We start from the raw sequence: 19,359 nt of genomic DNA, 5'->3' as shown, positions 1-19,359 counted from the left end.
TTTTTTTCTAAATTGTCTAGTTTGTAATTCATAGAAACACTCATAATAGTCTCTGAGGATCTTTTATATTTCCATGTGATTTTTTTTGTAATTTCACCTTGGTCATTTCTGATTGTCCTTATTTGAAACTTCTCTCTTTTTTCTTTGAAGATTAACTATTAAATAAAATTTTTTACATATACATTGGAAACTTCTTAGAGTTCTTAAAATAGTGATGAAGTGGGACGCAAGAAACACTCTCCCAAAATACAGCATCTTAGCATACTTAATCATTTAACCCGAAAGAAAGTTACAAATCTGGAAACCATCATTCTTAGCAAACTATCACAAGAGCAGAAAACCAAACACCGCATGTTCTCACTCATAGGTGGGAACTGAACAATGAGATCACTTGGACTCGGGAAGGGGAACATCACACACTGGGGCCTATCACAGGGAGGGGGGAGGGGGGAGGGGGGAGGGATTGCATTGGGAGTTATACCTGATGTAAATGACGAGTTGATGGGTGCTGACGAGTTGATGGGTGCTGACAAGTTGATGGGTGCAGCACACCAACATGGCACAAGTATACATATGTAACAAACCTGCACATTATGCACATGTACCCTAGAACTTAAAGTATAATAATAATAATTTTAAAAATTAAAAAATAAATAAATAAATAAATAAAATTTAAAAATGGAAAAAAAAAAATCCACAGAAGCAGAAAGGTCTTTCTGACCTCCTCCCACCACTTTTTTCCTGAAAAGGATCATGAAAACTAGAATTCTCCCAGCCCCTTTCACCCTGAAGCAAACCATAAAACCTGGGAAGGTTACTCTCTGTTGTAATCCCTCTCTTCTCCTAAAGACCTTCATATGACAAGTTTCCGTCCTATACCCAGAGAGATGGAGTTTGACACGGAGATTCCAAAAAGAATCTGAACCATAAGGGCTTGCTGAGTTCCCCTCAGTTTATTATCATTAAGTCATACTCTTTTGTCTGCCAATCATACTTTTTTTTTTTTACAACTGTCTATAAAGATACATTATTTTCTCTGGGTCTTTTCTATCTTTATTTCTGAAGGTTTCTATGTCACATAAAAGTTATATTGCATAAATTTGTATGTTTTCCTCTTGTCGATCTGTCTTTTATTTCAGATATGTCAACCATGAACCTTGCAATGGGTGAAGAAAGAAATATTTTCAGTCCAGGCGCGGTGGCTCAAGCCTGTAATCCCAGCACTTTGGGAGGCCGAGACGGGTGGATCATGAGGTCAGGAGATCGAGACCATCCTGGCTAATACAGTGAAACCCCGTCTCTACTAAAAAATACGAAAAACTAGCTGGGCGAGGTGGCGGGTGCCTGTAGTCCCAGCTACTCGGGAGGCTGAGGCAGGAGAATGGCGTAAACCCGGGAGGCGGGGCTTGCAATGAGCTGAGATCTGGCCACTGCACTCCAGCCTGGGTGACAGAGCAAGACTCCGTCTCAAAAAAAAAAAAAAAAAAAAAAAAAAAAAAAAAGAAATATTTTCCCTTCTACAATAGTTGTATACTTCGGCTCTCTAGAAGTGACATTTTTTAACAGAGGGTTTCATGAGTTTATTTAAACACATAATTATTATTTCTTAGAGATTAACAATTATATTCCTCAACTGCAGTCACATGAAATACCCTGTGATAAGTAGAATAAAGGCCCCTCAAAACTATCCATGTCCTAATCCCTGGAATTAGTAAATGTGTTACCTTCCATGGCAAATGGAAGATTCTTCAGATCCATAATAAAGCTTGTTTAATCCTAGAGGGGTCCTGTTAACAATTCCTTCATTATCCTGTCATGTGTCATGGCCCAGGAAAAGCCTAGACAAAACTCTTGGTGGGCTTTTGTTACATTCCAGCCTTTGTATAAGGGCACTGGCTCTATCAGTTTTTAATATTTAACTTAACCACTCAGTCAGGGCCAAAACATTTGTCATAGAGGCCTGCCTGTTGAGCTGTTAGTGAGACCTGGCCTACCGCATTGGTTCATAATGCTATATAATTTCCACTAAGCCATGCTTCCTGTAGATGAAGAAAATGATAATTAATATATGTGGATACATAGATATTCAGGACATTTTAAAATTTATTCATTTATGTTTCAAATACTATTGTTTTAATTGTCTTTTTCTCCTCATAGAAGAATGCATTGCAGACAATTTCAATTTTAAAGTTCAAAACTTTAAAATTTGTTTATATTTCCATTTTTTCTTTATATTATAATTTAAAATGATTGCTATGTTAATAATAAATATATAATAAAGACTCGTTTCTGCCATGCAGCCTTTATAGCTAACACTGAATTTTTCCTCCTTTTCTCTTCAGATTTCACACATGGTGATTTAAAGCTATCTCTTGTTTTATTTGACTTTAGGCATCTGACAGAATTGACAGAACTGGTCTGTTACTTGTGCGGTTTGGGTGAATAAATATGCTATTGAGTTGTAGAACTTATTTAAAGCCTTATATTAGCTATAGTTTTTATTTTACAATACATATAACAATTTTCATTTTATGAAAGTAAGTTTTATATAATGTGTATAGTTCTTTTCCAATTATAAAAAACAGTTTGCTATAGAAATTAGGAAGAATTATAGAAAAATAATAAATTCAGAAACTTGAAGTAAACAAGAAAATTTAAAATTACCCACATAGAAGAATGAAAATGCACATTGTATTTAGGCTCAGAAAATGTCTGAGGCATTTTTATTAAGCCGCTGCAGAGGGATGATAACAAACTAGGCTTCTGTCTTAACAACTACAAATTACCCAGAGGATTTTTCTAGTGTTAAAGATCAAATACCTAACTCTAAATGGGATAAAACTTGTTAAAAGCCTATTGAATTCATTTTGCATTAATTTACATAAGAATTTGATTTATAGTAGGTAAAATTTATAAAAAAATTATCATCTCTAATACCAATCATGTTTTCTTATTTCTCCTATTTAAAGTGTGTTTCACCTTGATATCCATATAAACCCGGAATGAATGGGAATTGGAATTCTGTTTTAGTGTTCAGTGCTAAAGGTACTATTCACCTTCAACTTCAGGTCTTACAGTTTGGAGGACAGAATGGGCAAATGCTGACTCCAAGTTATTTCTGACATCCTTGAATTTACCTGTGAGTAGTAGTCATGGTATCATGTGGGTATACAAAAGCATACTATCAATCATTTGCATAAATAAGGCGTGATATTTCTCTTATGTTAATAAGCAAAGATACATTTTCAAATATAAATAAACATACACGATGTCATTTAGAATGTGCTTTGTATTTTGAAATTTTGTCATGACGTTAGAGATTTCAGAAACGGTTCTTATATGAGATGTTCAACTTATACAAGATCTTCAGCTAAGAAATAATAATAGCTGCTGCATGTAAAAAGGTTACTTGAAAGAAAGAGAAAATCTTAACAAATCTGTGATGACCTGAATGAGTAATAAGCAGTGGTTACTAACAGAGAAAATAGTTTGCTGGAAACTGCTGAAGTAACCAAATGGCTGTACCTTGAGAGTACAGATACTTCTTACATGATACACAGTCCACAGATCCTCCTGCCATTTTACTCCATGATCATACTGGAAAAAATGAATCAAATGAAAACTGAAATGCAGACAAGTGATTATGTAAACAAGCAAGTGCATGCAAAAGCATTAGAAATAAAATATATAGTTGAGACCAATAGTCTGATGAGAACCTTAAAAATGTTCAGAAAGCATTTTATTCAAGCAGTGTACAAAACTTCATTTTGAGAGATTATTTCACTTAATTTTCCACACCATTGTGGAGCAAATGGTGAAGTCCAGGACTTAAAAAGAATGTAGATATATACCTTGGATATTTACTAATCAAGTAATAAGCTTGGTGACAACATCATACATTTACTTGCAGAAAAAGCCAAAAGATATGTCAACGAAGAGAGTCAAACTGTAAAATATTTGAAGAGATTTATTGTGAGCCAAATATGAATGACCATGGCCCATGACACAACCCTCAGGAGGTCCTGAGAACATGTGCCCAAGGTGGTTGGGGCGCAGCTTGGTTTGACACATTTTAGGGAGGCATGATACATCTATCAAATACTTTTAAGAAATGCATTGGTTTCGTCCAGAAAGGTGGGACAGCTCAAGACAAGAACTTCCAGGCTACAGGTAAATTTAAATATTTTCTGATTGAAAATTGGTTGAGTGGATCCAAAGACCTAGGATCAATAGAAAGGAATGTCTGGGTTGCTATAAGAGGTGGTAGAAACCAAAGTTTTACAAAGTAGATGTAACTTTTAGCTGGCAGGCTTCAGAGAGAATAGGTTGTAAAATGTTTCTTATCAGACTTAAAGTCTATATTGATGTTAGCGCAGTAGAGGTGTAATGAGGTGTGTTCAACCTCCACTTCCCTTCATGGCCTGAAACAGTCTCTTGGGTTAATTTTTTTTTTTTTTTTAATGCTTTATGTTCTAGGGTACATGTGCACAACGTGCAGATTTGTTACATATGTATACATGTGCCATGTTGGTGTGCCGCACCCATTAACTTGTCATTTACATTAGGTATATCTCCTAATTCTATCCCTCCCCCTTCTCCTCACCCCACAACAGTTAAATTTTAAGAGCCCTGGCTATCAGGAGCTGCATTCAGATGGTTGGGGAGCCTTAGAACTTTATTTTTGGTTTATGGATACTAATCCTTCCACCAGCTTCAATCAAAAGCTATCATCTATTGAATTTCACATGTGCACAGTAACAAAAACTAATTATACTAACCTGTGCTATACTGTCAAACTTTTAATAATTAATACTTATATTTGGGACAATAAAAATTTAAAAATAATTAAAATTATTTTAATTACATTTAAATACTATATTCTACCATCCAAGAAGTTCAACTTTAGTGTTATATTGAATGTTTTAACCATTTATGTTGAAATATTTGACAGAAAAGTGGCAACAAAAGTAGAAAGTTTTTGAAACCAGTTGAGATTAAGTTGTGTAGGAGAAAAATAAACCCCATAGGATTGAAATGAACCCCAGTAACAAAAGACAGATTAACACAAAAAAGACAAACAGAAGTTTAAAAATTTGTATATTTAACAGATATGCAGAAGACACCCAAGGAATGAGTAGTTCTCAGATGGTTTTGATTCCAGTTTACATAGCATCTTCAACAAAAAAATAGCAAATTTTTAGAGAAGTGAGAAATCAAAGGAAAAGAACTGACTCTGTAGAGGCAGCAACTTGTGGGAAGGCTAATAAATGGCAGATAAAGGTTAGTTAGTAAACCTTGTTAATGCAGATTCCTCTGTACCATCTCCATTTCCATAAGACTCCAAAATTGTCTTCACTGGTTAACCTTTGTTCCCCCTGGTAGCAGTGGGATTCAGGGCAGGAAAAAATACTGTGTTTTTGCAAATCTAGAATACCTAGAGTGAGGTGGGATAGCTAGAGTAGAGAGTGATATTTTTTATCTTTGGCCTGCTTTTAGGCAAATTGAGGAAGGGCAAAGAGATTTCCTGTGTCTTCTTCTTAGTTGTCTTCAGCTCAACAATCATTTTTATTTTGGGGAAGTAAATCCTGACTTCCCATAGTTGTATACATCATACCACCCCAATGCCTTAAAATTTTAGTGTGCATTTCCAAAGAATAGCGCTACATGTATTATAAAACCAAGCTTATCTATCAAATTTAGAAAATGTAATACTGATAGAATAGATTTAGGTAATTAATAATTCACACTTTAATTTTGTCTGTTATCACAATAATGTTCTTTGAAGCATTTTTGGGAAATACAATATTCAATCCAGGATCTTATACTGCATTTAGTTTTCATGTATCTTTAGTTTTCTTTAATCTGAAAGAGGCTTTGTCTTTCATGACAGTGACAATCCTTAAAAAATTGAGAAATGTTTCCCAATTTGGATTTTTCTGGTATTTCCTCATGATTAGCATCGATTATGTACTTTTTGTTGGAATAATATATAAGTAATATATATACTTTTCAGGATATATTACATACAGAGGCACATAATGACTATTTGTCTTTTATTGATGAGATTAATTTTGATCATTTGGTTAAAATTTTGCTCATTTTCTCCACTGTATAGATATCATTTCCTTTTATAATTAATAATTCATAGGGAGATACTTTGAGACTGTATAAATATTCTGTTCCTCATTAACCTTTCCTTACCTATATTTAACATCAATTGATGATTTTTGTCCACTCCAATCCTTAATATAATGGCTGTCAAATAAAATCTTTTCCAACTCTGCCACTAATTTCAATTGTATTATTACCTATTTACTATAAAGAAGAGCCCTGCTTTACACTTTATTTGTTAATCTACTATCAGTTTATTATCAGTATGAACTAATGGATTTCTGTTATAGTCAGTTGATTCTAATCCATCACTATGTCACAGGCTTTTGAATTAGAGCGATTCCATCTTGAATAGGGGCTAGGTTAAGGCTGAGACCTGAGCTGCATTCTCAGGAGGTTAGGCATTCTTAGTCACAGGATAAGATAGGAGGTCAGCACAAGGTACAGGTCGTAATGACATTGCTGATCAAATTGATTGTAGCAAAGAAGCTGACCAAAACCAAGATGGTGACAAAAGTGACATCCTATTGTCCTCACTGCTCATAATACACTAATAATAATGCATTAGTATGCTAAAAGACACTCCCAGGAGCACCATGACAGTTTATACATGCCATGGCAATGTCCAGAAGTTACCTATATAGTCTAAAAAGGGGAGAAACCCTCAGTTCCAGGAATTGCCCACTCCTTTCCCAGAAAACTCATGAGTAATCCACTGCTTGTTTAGCATATAATCAAGAAATAACCACAAGTATACTCAATTGAGCAGCCCATGCCTCTGCTTAGCCTATGGAGTAGCCATTCTTTTATTCCTTTACTTTCTTAATAAACTTGCTTTCACTTCATGGACTTGCCTCAAATTGTTTCTTGCACAATGTCTAAGAACCCTTTCTTGGGGTCTGGATTGCTACCCCTTTCTAGTAACAACTGCAAAAAAAAAAAAAAAAAAAAGAAAGAAAAGAAAAGAAATTGATGTTCATTCAAATTTGGCCATGCTAACACCTTCAAATAACTCCTAGGATCTTTTGACCTGCCTCTACCCGTCATTATTTGTTGTTGTTTGTTTGTTTTTAGAACTTTTTGGGCATGTAATTTCTGGTACAAGAGAATGTTTGGGATCATTTTGTATCTTCCTTGCTCAAGTTCTGGACTCAGTAATTCGTTTGGGGAGCCTTTTTTAAAATTATTTTTATTTATTGTTGCTCTTTGTTCCTTTGGTTTTTAGTGGGTAATGGTATTTAGAAATTAAGATCTGGGTGCTAAATGTGCTCATTGCTACTGCAGTATGTATGGTTGTTTCCAGCCCTCTCAGCAGAGTGTGTGTGTGTGAGAGAGAGGGAGAAACACACAAACACACACACATATATATGTCAGTACTTGTCTCCAATCACATGAATACCCACTGCAGGGCTCTTGTCTTTCTCCATTCCACTATTACATACTCATAAGTTGATTTTTCCATGATTGCATACTCATAACTTGATTTTTCCAATGTGAGATGTAACATCAACACATTTACTCATTTGCTTAACCATCTCCTGAAATCAACACATTTATTGTTGTATATATGGTACTTTATCAACAGTACCATGCACAAAACAAGTTTCAGAATTGTAATACCCAATATGTTTGTGAAAAAGAAAAATAAAAAACAACCTACTAAGAAGAGTTCATAATTTATTTATGTTTCCTTTTTCTTTGAACTAATTTTTTTAAGTATGTTCAAACACTGGGGATTAGTTTTGTTTATGTTTTTGTTTTTCCCTCTCAGTGTGGCTGTGTTATTCATTTGAAATGAAAGTTGCTTCATTTGTCACTGTTTGCATCCACTGTGTTCCTAATATGAAAAACACTGATATACTTCTAGGAGTCAAAACTATGCAACAGTATTTACTTAGAGAAACCTTATTCACTCCAACCTTTTCCACCTGGTTCAATAGGACTCCTACTCTTTGTAGGTAAATAAGTTCTTAATTTCTGGTTTATCATTCTTCAGTTTCTTTTGTTAAATGCACATATACATCTATATATTTTTTTGCTCCTATTTCCTTACACAAAGGTCACATAATATACATATGCTATACACATATACAACATGCAGTATATCTTTTATTCTTTATTTTATCTATATATAACACATAATATATCTTTTGTCCTTTGATTTTTTACACATGTTAATGAAGAACCCTCCATATCAATTCATAGAAATCTTCCTTACTCTTCTTATAGCTACATAGAACTTCAATGTGTAAATTCAGCATAGCTTATTTAACCACTTTCCTATATTTGGACATCCCAGTATTTTGCAATTGTAAATATTACTGAAATTAATAACCTTGTGCAAATCTCTTTTCTTATTGTAGGCTTAATATGTTCAGGATAAACTCCTGAAAGTCAGATTATGGGGAGAGAGGAGAAAGGGAATATATATATATATATATATATATATATATTCCCTTATATATTCCATATATATATATATATATATATATATATATATATATATTCCTCTATTTTAGGATTGTACCAGTTTGCATTCTCACCAGAAATATATGGGAGTGCCTATTTCCACACTGTCTCACCAACAGTATATACTGTTCAGGTTTTAAAATTTCCCAGTCTGGTAGTTGAGAAATAGTTTCTCAGTACAGTTTTAATTTAACAGATATATAATTAAAGGGTGTGTGTGTATTACAGCTATGACTACCTTTAAGTAAGCTATTGACTTGGGATATGGGGCAATAAAAATAGTGTGAAATCCAGCCTGATAAATTATGTAAGGATTGGCTTAATTTTATGAAATTTTAGGGGCCATTTCTTTCTAATGACAAGAAAGAGTCAAACGCATTTCCCTATAGATTTGCTTTCCTGAGTAGTTCCCTCCCCTCAATTTTACTCATTCGTGTTGTCACCTTCTGTGAATACATTTTGAGTAGAAGTCTCTGATCTTCTTTACTATGTTGTACTGGCTCTTTTGAAACGAATGTTCCATGCTACCAGATGTTGAATCTCTGGATTCATGCTTTCTCATTGTTTTGTTTTGTTTTACTTTGATTTTTGCCTAAGGCTACTTCTCTCTTCTCTTGTAAATGGACAAAAGGAGAATTTAGATCTATGACTCTAACAGTGGACACTCATCTTCCTCAATCCAGTGTTAAAGAGGAACATATTTTCATTGCTCTAGTGTCTGATAAGCCCTCTCTTTTAAAATATTCCCTTGCATTTACAAAGAGTACCTAGTTCTTTCCCTCTGTCAAAGGGCATGGAGTCTCATTCAACAGTCATGTTCTTCACATGAGATTTATTTACCCTTGTCTAGAAACTTCTAGTACTCCAAGAAGGAAAGGAGATAGTCTTGTGGCTGTACACAAAGTTTTACAATATGTTTGATGAGAGAGCACATTAGATTTTCTATTTAGCCGATATTCCTAGTTATAGTTCAGCAGAGAAGGGTACTATATCATAGTTACGAAACAAAGTAGTTTTCTGATGATGTCATAACTCCAAAATGTTGGAATAAGAATTTTGACTTAGACTCTTCTGCCTCCAAGACCAATTTCCACTGTACTACACTGCTTTGGAGTATAAATTATCCTAAGGGTCAGCATGATAATCTGTAGTCTGGGAGGATGTCAGATAATAAGGCCTGATCAATGAGAGCAGACACTGTTTAAATATGATCACCCTACCATTCAGATTTGTCTACTAAGTAGAAAAGATTGAGACTTGCGGAGGACAAATGACTTGGATCAGTTGAGGAAGGTTGGAGAAGGAAAAGGCAAGGAAATTAAAGAATTGAAAATGCTTTGCATACAGTAGGCTCTTACTGTATATTTATTAAATATTTGTTATTGAGTAATGAAGTGTTGGTTAAAATATTTTGATCTTTTTGTCAAAAAGACATTAGGAATTGGAAATAGCATAAAATACTTACAGGTAAGATAACTTAGGCAGGAGCTGAAACCGAATGGGTCAAAACTCCAGAGTAGAAAAGAAAATTGAAGGTTAAATATACTGTAGTAATCAGTGCAAAATAACCAATGTTCTGGAAATCAGAAAGTTAGGACAAAGTCAGTGAGGTCATACTTTAGTCAAAAAAAAAAAAAAAAACAGGAAATTAATTGAAGCTGAACAGCTTTTGCACATTTCAGAGGACAAATAAAGAACAAAAGGGATTGTAGAAAGGTTTGACTTGAAACAGTTTCATCTATAAATAGAAACACCAAGTAAGCCATATCCTATTAGGGTAGGAATGCCTGACCTTCACACACTTGATGCTGTTTCCTACATGTGTGGGCCTAGGCAACAGACTATTACAAGGAAGTAAGTGCACAGGCAACAGACTATTACAAGGAAGTAAGTGCACAGCAATCCTACTTGAAATAAAAAATAAAAGTACTAGACTTAGATGTAAAATTAATATTGATTATATTCACAACACATTTAATTAATTTTTTAATGAAGTAATACGACGAGCTCTATCAATGTAAGTAGATTATATCATTTTATATATTTAACTTATAATTTTGTAAGAATTGTTATTCTTTGGTAATGTTTAAATGATAAATTTATTTTTATTTTTGTAAGTAGATGTTTTCCTCTTTTTTTCCTCATTGTTATTAAATAGATATCCCAGGAGAAAAAGAAAGGAAATCTCATTGGTGAAATGGCTGCTGATATAATGTGGCATAAATATATAGCAAAAACTTAAAAAACAACTTCATGGAAGTCAGTTTATTTCTTAGTCGTTTTAACAAAATTTATTCCAAATCTAGGAGTAATAAAAGCATAATTTTCAATTGTTCAGGCATTTGCTCAGGCTTTAGTGACTATACGACACAACCACGGAGAAATAAACCATGTTAAGACAAAATTCTTTAAAAAGTCATATTGTATTATTTATCTGTCATTGTTTAACAGTTTACCCCAATGTTTATTATCTTATATTAATGTTATATTAATATTAACATTTATTAAATGTTAAAGTAACATTTATTATCTCATAGTTTCTTTGCTCCAGGAATTTAGGTGCAGTTTAGCTGTGTCATCTGGATCAGTCTTTTGCAAGGCTGCAATCTAGGTGTCTCCTAGGCTCAGTCACATGGAGGTGGTGGGGAAGAATGCCACTTCCAGTGGGCGGGATTCACCTCCACACGGGCTGTCAGACTGAAGCTTTAGTTTCTCCTTGGCTGTTGGCTGGAGGTTGTCCTAGTTCCTTGACATGTGGATCTCTCTATAGAATAGCATACAATAAGGCAGCTGGCTTCCCTCATGGAAGTGAGCGAGAAGAGCCAGAAAGAATTTGATAAGTGAAGTCAGGCTTTCTTTTAATGTATTCTTGGAAGTGAGATCCTATTCACCTTTTCCCTTGAGAGCGAGTCACCAGGTCCAGCCCACACTCAAGGTTGTTGTAAATACAGATGGGAGGAAACTGTCTTAGAAGACTGCCTTCTAAGACTCTAACAGTGGACACTCATCTCCCTCAATCCAGTGTTAAAGAGGAACATATTTTCTATGTTTTACTGTTTCCTCCCCATTCTGAGATTTTTACTAATTATCAAGTAGGATTTACATAGCCCACAAATCAGTAAGTAACATTTCCCAGACTGGCACATTCATTCTCAACTTTATTAATTAATATGTTATAAATATTTGTTGAGAAAACCTGAATCCATACAGTGTCACTGTATATGCTACTGTATGTATTTTATCATGAGGGTATGTATAAGAGTATATGGATGTATTAGGCACAGATATATGCAGCCACTCTGAAAGATATACCAGAGGGTTCTTATGTAAAGTGACAACTATTTCTTGTTAAGAAAATGCAGGAAAGGCTCCTTTGGCTTAGGAAGTAGCCTGTGTTCTGCTTTAATCTGGATGTCTCATTTGTGTATGTCACTTTGCTCTTGCTACTATGCCTTTCTTCCTTGGTGTTGATATCTCTTATTTCAGGATTCTTATTCTATTTGCAAGAAACTCCTAGTATCTGCTAATGCATTTGCTCAAAGGTCATTTTAAGTATAGTCTTTATAAATTGATTTCTGCAGAGTCTTTGCTGCCTTTGCTCCAGTATGCCCTGCAAAATCCTTTCTGCCTGCATTAGTTGTTTAACCTCAAGAATAACTTTTGTCTATTTGCTTGGCCCTGTAGCTCCTTCTCTTGCCTGAGAAATCTGTGCCTGCCCTTATGTCTTTTCTGTCACCTTATTTCTCTTTGTGATGCTAAGGTTAAGGGTATGTTTTACATTCTATTCATTTTGGCCAGATGAGTCAGTTTTGGGTGGCTGAGTTGAAATGTGACCCTGCCATGTTTGTAGTACCATTGTATCAACAAAAATTCAGGAATAATTTTCTTCTCAGTGTTTCATTTTCACGATTTTGTATGCTACATGATGATGATAAGATAGAAATGGTAGATACTGTGCATCTTATTTGAAAAAAATCTGAAAAACTTTTGTTCTTTATCATCATGGCAATATCAAGGACTATTTTGAGCCCCTTTCTCTCTCTCTCTCTGATAGCTAACTAGGGAATTACAAATCAAGAGGCCCCCTTTATAACTTCCATTTTGTAAATGAGTAACTGTATCCAGTTTATTCAATTTAGTTTTATGCTGGCACAGACTTCCTAAGAAGGTATGACAGGATTTATTTTTTTTTTGGACGGAGTCTTGCTATATCGCCAGGCTGGAATTAAATGGCATAATCTCAGTTCACTGCAACCTCTGCCTCCCGGGTTCAAGTTATTCTCCTGCCTCAGCTTCCTGAGTAGCTGGGACTATAGGCACGGGCCACCATGCCCTGCTAATTTTTGTATTTGTAGTAGAGATGGGGTTTCACCATGTTGACCAGGATGGTCTTGAGCTCTTGAACTCTTGCTCTGCCTGCCTTGGCTCCCAAAGTGCTGGGATTACAGGCATGAGCCACCACACCCGGCCAGGGTTATTTTTTAAGAAAAATTAATGTACTCTATTGGTATACAGGTCTTTTCTCTTTGGTCCTTTTATTTAGTAACTTTAATTCTTTTATTCTTTCAATCTCATTAAAAAATAGCTATAAAGACAAGGAGAGACTTTTAATTTTATTCCAAATGTAGGAGAGAAATGATTATAGTATTTTATAGTTATTGTTTGTTTCTCAAATAGAGCTAGATGTTTTATCATTCTATTTTAGTTTAATGCAGTAAAATCTTCAAGTTAGTGTTCTGGCTTATTAAATACTTGGGTTTTTTTGTTGAGAGAACAGAATAAAAATATGCAGATTGTGTGAATTCAGGTGTGTGATGTTTTCAACAGCCTACAAATCATAAAATGCAATTTTCTCCTTTTAGTGCCTGGTTCATGATACTAAATGGGTTAGAAAATTGTATTAGTTAATTTTCTCTAGTGCATTTGATGCACATTGCACTAATATTGTGAAGTGCCTTTGTTTTAATACATTTTCTTATAAGTTAGATAAATTAAAATTTCTGAAGGATGGAACTGGATCAAGATGGTTATGATTAGGAAGATGGCTCATTCCTCTCCAATAACATTAAATATAGTTAATTCCATGCATTACTGATGTAAACTTAAGTGACTTCACCATTTACTCTAATGACCACTTTCTTGCTTATGTATTAGTAGATGAAGAGTGCTTTGTCTAATATTTATGCAACAAAGGCTCTTTATTCCTGCAAATGTATGTAGGAGATGTTACCTGTATCTTCCATAAAAATATTTTTATCACTCAAAGTAGCTATTTTCAGACACCTAATAATGACTCCGTTCATTTCAGTGGTTTTAAAAATTGTACTCATATCTAAAGCAAGATAAGATTATTTTATGCCTTCTAATGCTCAGGTAAATGATATGTGTTATGGTAAAACATTTATGGAGTGATAAAGACCTTTGTGGAATGATAAATGCAGGTAGCTGATGGAATGATACAGTCAGATAAGAATGACTTATGCAGAGCAAGAGCTTATCTTTGTGTCTTCTGTTTATAAGGATGAGGTTTCCATTGTGTTTACCTGTTTCTAGTAGATTATTTTCTTCATGCTACTCCCAATCTGTTCTGCACTACCTATTTTGGGTTTCTGTTTAGGTGGGACTTGGCATATGTTGAGTACTTAGCATATAGTGAACATGCAATACATGTTGATTTTGCAAATTAGTCTATGGAATTATTATGTCCCCTTACTCTTATGGTAGCACAACCATAAATAATTGTTCTGAGCTACCGTTTAGGTTAAAAAATTAACATTAAGTTATTAATGACAGATAATGTGATGTCTCACCATCATTCTTTCTACAGTAATCTTATTTTACAGGGAGGAAAACTTAACATAGTGATTAATCTTATAGAAATTTCATACCCTTAGGCAGATTGAGGTTTAAGGAGATCCTACTGGTATCTTCAGTAGGATCACATTACCTAGTATAGGAGAGGAAAAATAATTTTCTCCTCCCAGTTCTTCACTGGGAATCCCTGTAACAGAAGACAGACTAACAAGGCAAAAACAAATGGTTTAATGACATGTATACTTCCTGTATCCATAGGAAATAACCCAAAGAAATGAGTCAATCTGTAGAGTACATTTCACAGAGTTTACTTATACTTCAGGCTTAACTACCATAGTTCTCTGAAACAAAGAAAGAAAGGTATGGGGAAAGATCTGCTTAAGACAAGCATGCCAGAAAAGCACCATAGAACAAGGGGGAAGTATGTTTTAAAAATTTAAGTTGATGCGTTGTCCTTTGATTAAGAGGCTCTAGTGATTTATTGTTTAGAGAGACACCATTACAAAGGGATATTTACTTTATAGACATAAATTTTACTTGTAACAGGATAACTTTTCAGAGCGTCTTCTGTGTCTGCAGTTTCTCAAAATAACCAACTCAAATAATTCTTATGCCGCAAAGGCCTATTTCAAGTGACATATTCTGGCCTCTTACAGTCATACTTTGGGGTGGCATATTCTGAGCCCCATCACTAGCCAGTGTCTCCTGTTGAAATGAAATGAAGTTCAAGATAGTTTGCAACCACACTATTCAAAGCAAAAGTGACAAAGTCATTAAAAACAGATGTTGGGTAGCGTAACTATTTACAGTATTAATAGTATTATCATTGGAGTTTTATACTCTTCCTTTTCCGTTCCTGAAGTTTTAGAACACATAGGCTTAGATATGAATGTTGTTTATAGCTCAAAAAAATTATATACTTGTATCACTTCATCGAAAGAGAATTAGAAAATAAGAGAAGAAGCTGAGATTTAATAGTAGAGAAATGAGACAGTAACATCAATAAGATGGTGAACTAAGAAACCCTGCTCCCCTGCCCCCACACTGCCTCAGTAACAATTCATAGATAAATTCCCTCTGTGAGAAATCCAGAACCTAATGGAAAGACTTCTGCAACTGCGGCGATGGCAAACCAGACTCACCAAAGCCAGAAAGAAGCTTCAGGACACACTTCTGCCAGAAAGCCTACCCTGGCACAACATTGTACAATCAGAAAAAGATATCCTACTTTCCAGCCTCTCTCAGAGAAGGGAAGAATTTGGTTTGGGACTCCCCTGAAGACTGGATTCTTTCTTGTCAGGCGTGGGCCTCTCTCATGATTGACATAGTCTAGCTGTCAAGGGGAGAGCAGTGATGATAATTTGTACGGGTAGATGCCATAAGTCATACTCACTGCTCAGCACAGAATGAGTGGATGAGAAACCCCAGCTCTCACCTTTCCTTTGAGGAGGAAAAAGTTGCTCTGTTGTCCAACACTCCAACTTCTCTGGGGCTGCTCAAAAGATAGAAAAATGAAACTAAAGCAATTGGAAACAGGTTTGGAAGTGGAAACATAGGTCAGAGGTTATTTATAATGACACTTTAGAATAGTTAAAGATAATGGTAAGAAATTAAATACAGACCTTAGAATTTTTAGAAAATAAGGAGTTGAAGTTTGAACTTGAATATGTTAAGGTGTCTGTCTGTATGGCAGGACTCAATAAATGAAGCCTTAAAATTGAGATAATGAGATTGAGCCAATACTGAGAAAAATGGCTTGTCATTGTCACTCTCATGAGGTTTGGTGTGCAAATACTGTTGAATAGACTAACCCAAAGATAGAATAGTCCAAACCAAAGAGAGGGCTATACCCATAGTTAATCAGAGGTGCTTGCTATTGTTAGACAGACTTGGGCTAAGACAAAATAGTCTTACCAAGTTGAGAATGTGTCAAGAAAGGTAGAAGGATTTTCCTACGATATTGCAGATCTTGAGAAGCAGAGTAAATTTGACCCCAGTTAGCTGACACCAAGTCCTCTGTTCTTTTCAGTTTGTCTAGAATACTTTTTTTCTAAAACATAAGCAAATACTGAGGATCTGAAATAGAAAAGGAGACTCATAAATGATGTGTTTAAGTGAAAGTAGTCCTAGGAGGCACTGACAATTGTCACAATTTAGAGACTACATTCATAAAACTGCTTGCCTAACTTTTATCTCAGTTTCACAGGAAGAAATGTAATATTTAATAGTGATGAAAAAGGGATGACTTGCACTTACAGCATCTACAACAGTCTGGTGACTGTTTTCCTGAATTTTGCAGCAACATATTATTATGTAACAAAAATAAAATGGCCATGATATACCAGTGTGAAATCAAGTAGAAAAAAACAAAAACAATTTCATTTTCTGCCATAATAGGAATATGTTCAACAAAACCACTCATTGCAGTTTAGCCACTTGTCTCCCAGATCCTTGCTATTAACATTCATGTCATAAAGAAATAAAATGTAAGCCATTAACTGCTTCCATAATAGAGAAAATTAGAGATGTACTTGAGAACTATAAAGAGGAACATTGCCATCTACTTCTATAATGGATGTAAATTATTCAGAAAAAAAGGATCCATGGAAAAGAGTCTTGTGATTGCAAGTTATTACTCTAATAGAAAGTGATTAAGTGTTAAGACTACCAGTCTGGTTTGATTTGCTTTAAAACAAATAACATGGCTTGTTCTTTCTCAGGACTCAGGGCCCAGTATTAGTAATGTCAAATAAAATGATTTCACTGAACTACTAGTATCATGGAAAACAACTGCTCGTATGCTTTGAGAACTTGAAAAAAGTGTTCTTATATTTGCTCCACAATTAGTATTTGTATCTGGAAACTCAATATCTTTCACTTTTTTCTTTACATTAGAGTTTGCCTTCAAAAGTATTACACTTCAGTGTATAGTTTTCTTGGATTTTAAAAATTAGAATTCTAAAAATATTCCAAATTTCAACATATATGTTTTGTGTGTCCTCTAGCATATATATTAAATTCATTTTTTAGGTTTACCTTTTCTGAAAAGAATTCAGCAGCAGAAGAATCACATTTTGATAATTGAAAATTATCAAATATATCATATCTAGTCCCAAAAAGTATTACTTAGAAAATAGAATTAAACCCGATGAAAACGTGGCAGGGAAGGGACAGAAGTGAGCACCAATTAGCTAGAAAAATTACTTACTGTCCCATAAATTTCTAGACCCATCATGATTCTAATTGCCAATATAATTTTTTATTTTATAAACACTTTTTTGGTGCTTATCCTATGTAAGAACTATTATGTTTTTCATATATTTACTCACTTCTCACAACTTTATGTTGTAAGTTCCTTTATTGTACATATTTTACAAATAAAAAACTGAGACAAAGACGTGAAATAATTTGCCCATATTCTCCCCGGTATGGTCAGAGATATATCGAATAGAATGAAATACAAATCCGTCTTAATTTGAATATTGGCTATACAATACTTTTTTTTTTCTATTTATGTAGGTAAGATTACATTATCTTTTTGGTCAATTCCAGTATTTTCTTGGCCCTAATAGGACTTGTAGACAACCCAATTCTCAACCCTTTCTGAAGTGAATTGAACTAATTTTGATATGTGTTAGGTTTTATTTGTGTGTGTGTTTTTTTAAGCATGTATCTTTACATTTATCCTCATTGAATTTCACATTATGTGTATAATCTCATTATCTAAGGACCCATAAGCACATAACTAGGATGTGAGATGCCCCCCAGTCCTAGGAACCAGCTTGAGTGCTTCCCTGAATCTGTATCTGTATACTTAACAATTGTCAAAGACATCTAGAAAAATATTTTTTGTAGCAATAATAAGAGTGTTATTTTTTCTGTGTACATGAGTGAGAGTTCCTCATCTTGATATTATAATTTGCAAAACATTAACTACAATCATATAGTTATCATAGAAAGCAGAGACTAGAATTTACATCTCCCTTGATATTCAACAGAGATGAAAATTTCTTTTGTTCTAATTCAATCTGATCAACAGAAGATGATGTTGATGAGAAATAATTATGAAGCCACATTCTCAGAAGAAAATTTTAAGTAAAAAACTATCAGAAATGGCATAAAGTTGTATTTAGTTGTGTGAATGATCTGAGTAAACTGAAAGCCCTATTTCATATAGATAGAGCTAAATACACATTACTCAGTTTCAAAATATCTTTAGTTACTACTTCTATTTGACAATTACAGAAATATTTGGATGCTTATTAATTTTCTTTTTTTCTTGGAGGCTTATTAATTTTTCATTATACTGACTTCTCTTTTAGAAATCATGAGATACAATATTTTTCTCTGTAATCATTACAGTAAATAATCTTAACAACATAGGTAATTAAAACTAACAGTGTTATAATATCCCATATAAGGTAGTAAATATATGCAGAACTAGCATAAGATTTTCCTAAACTAGGCTATTCCATATTGTAAGTCCAAACCACTCTTCCCCGTATCCTTTTTCACTCCACACATACCACTGAAATTATTTATAAGATTATACTGTATTACTCTAAATATTTTTTTGTGTTTCTTTATTCTTTTCTTCACTTATTTCTTAGGCACATTATATCTTTGCCCTACTAGATTACAAACATTAAGACACTGTTTATCTTCATTTATACATATCATTCTATGCAAAATACTTTTAAGACCCCATACAGCAGATCAGACAGCATAATAAACCTTTAGTACTAAGGAGCACTTCATAGTTAAAAATACTTTTATACACATCTTTTAGATCGAGACCATCCTGGCTAACACGGTGAAACCCCGTCTCTACTAAAAAAATACAAAAAACCAGCCGGGCGAGGTGGCGGGCGCCTGTAGTCCCAGCTACTTGGGAGGCTGAGGCAGGAGAATGGCGTAAACCTGGGAGGCGGAGCTTGCCGTGAGCTGAGATCTGGCCACTGCACT

General features: G+C 34.3%; 1 protein-coding gene across 1 annotated transcript in view; it reads left to right on the top strand.

Annotated features, from left to right (window-relative positions):
* Positions 1–10,980, top strand: part of STPG2 (sperm tail PG-rich repeat containing 2) — a 542,222-nt gene extending 531,242 nt beyond the window's left edge. Inside the window, exon 11 of the mRNA XM_030919072.1 lies at positions 10,739–10,980. Coding sequence (XP_030774932.1) covers positions 10,739–10,822 — 84 coding nt within the window. The 3' untranslated portion in view covers positions 10,823–10,980. The remainder of the gene's footprint in view (positions 1–10,738) is intronic.
* The last annotated feature ends 8,379 nt before the right edge of the window (positions 10,981–19,359 follow it).

Source organism: Rhinopithecus roxellana, chromosome 2 (assembly GCF_007565055.1).
Source record: "Rhinopithecus roxellana isolate Shanxi Qingling chromosome 2, ASM756505v1, whole genome shotgun sequence".
Lineage (NCBI taxonomy): Eukaryota > Metazoa > Chordata > Mammalia > Primates > Cercopithecidae > Rhinopithecus > Rhinopithecus roxellana.
The sequence above is the reverse complement of the archived record's forward strand: the minus strand, read 5'-3'. Positions and strand labels throughout refer to the sequence as shown.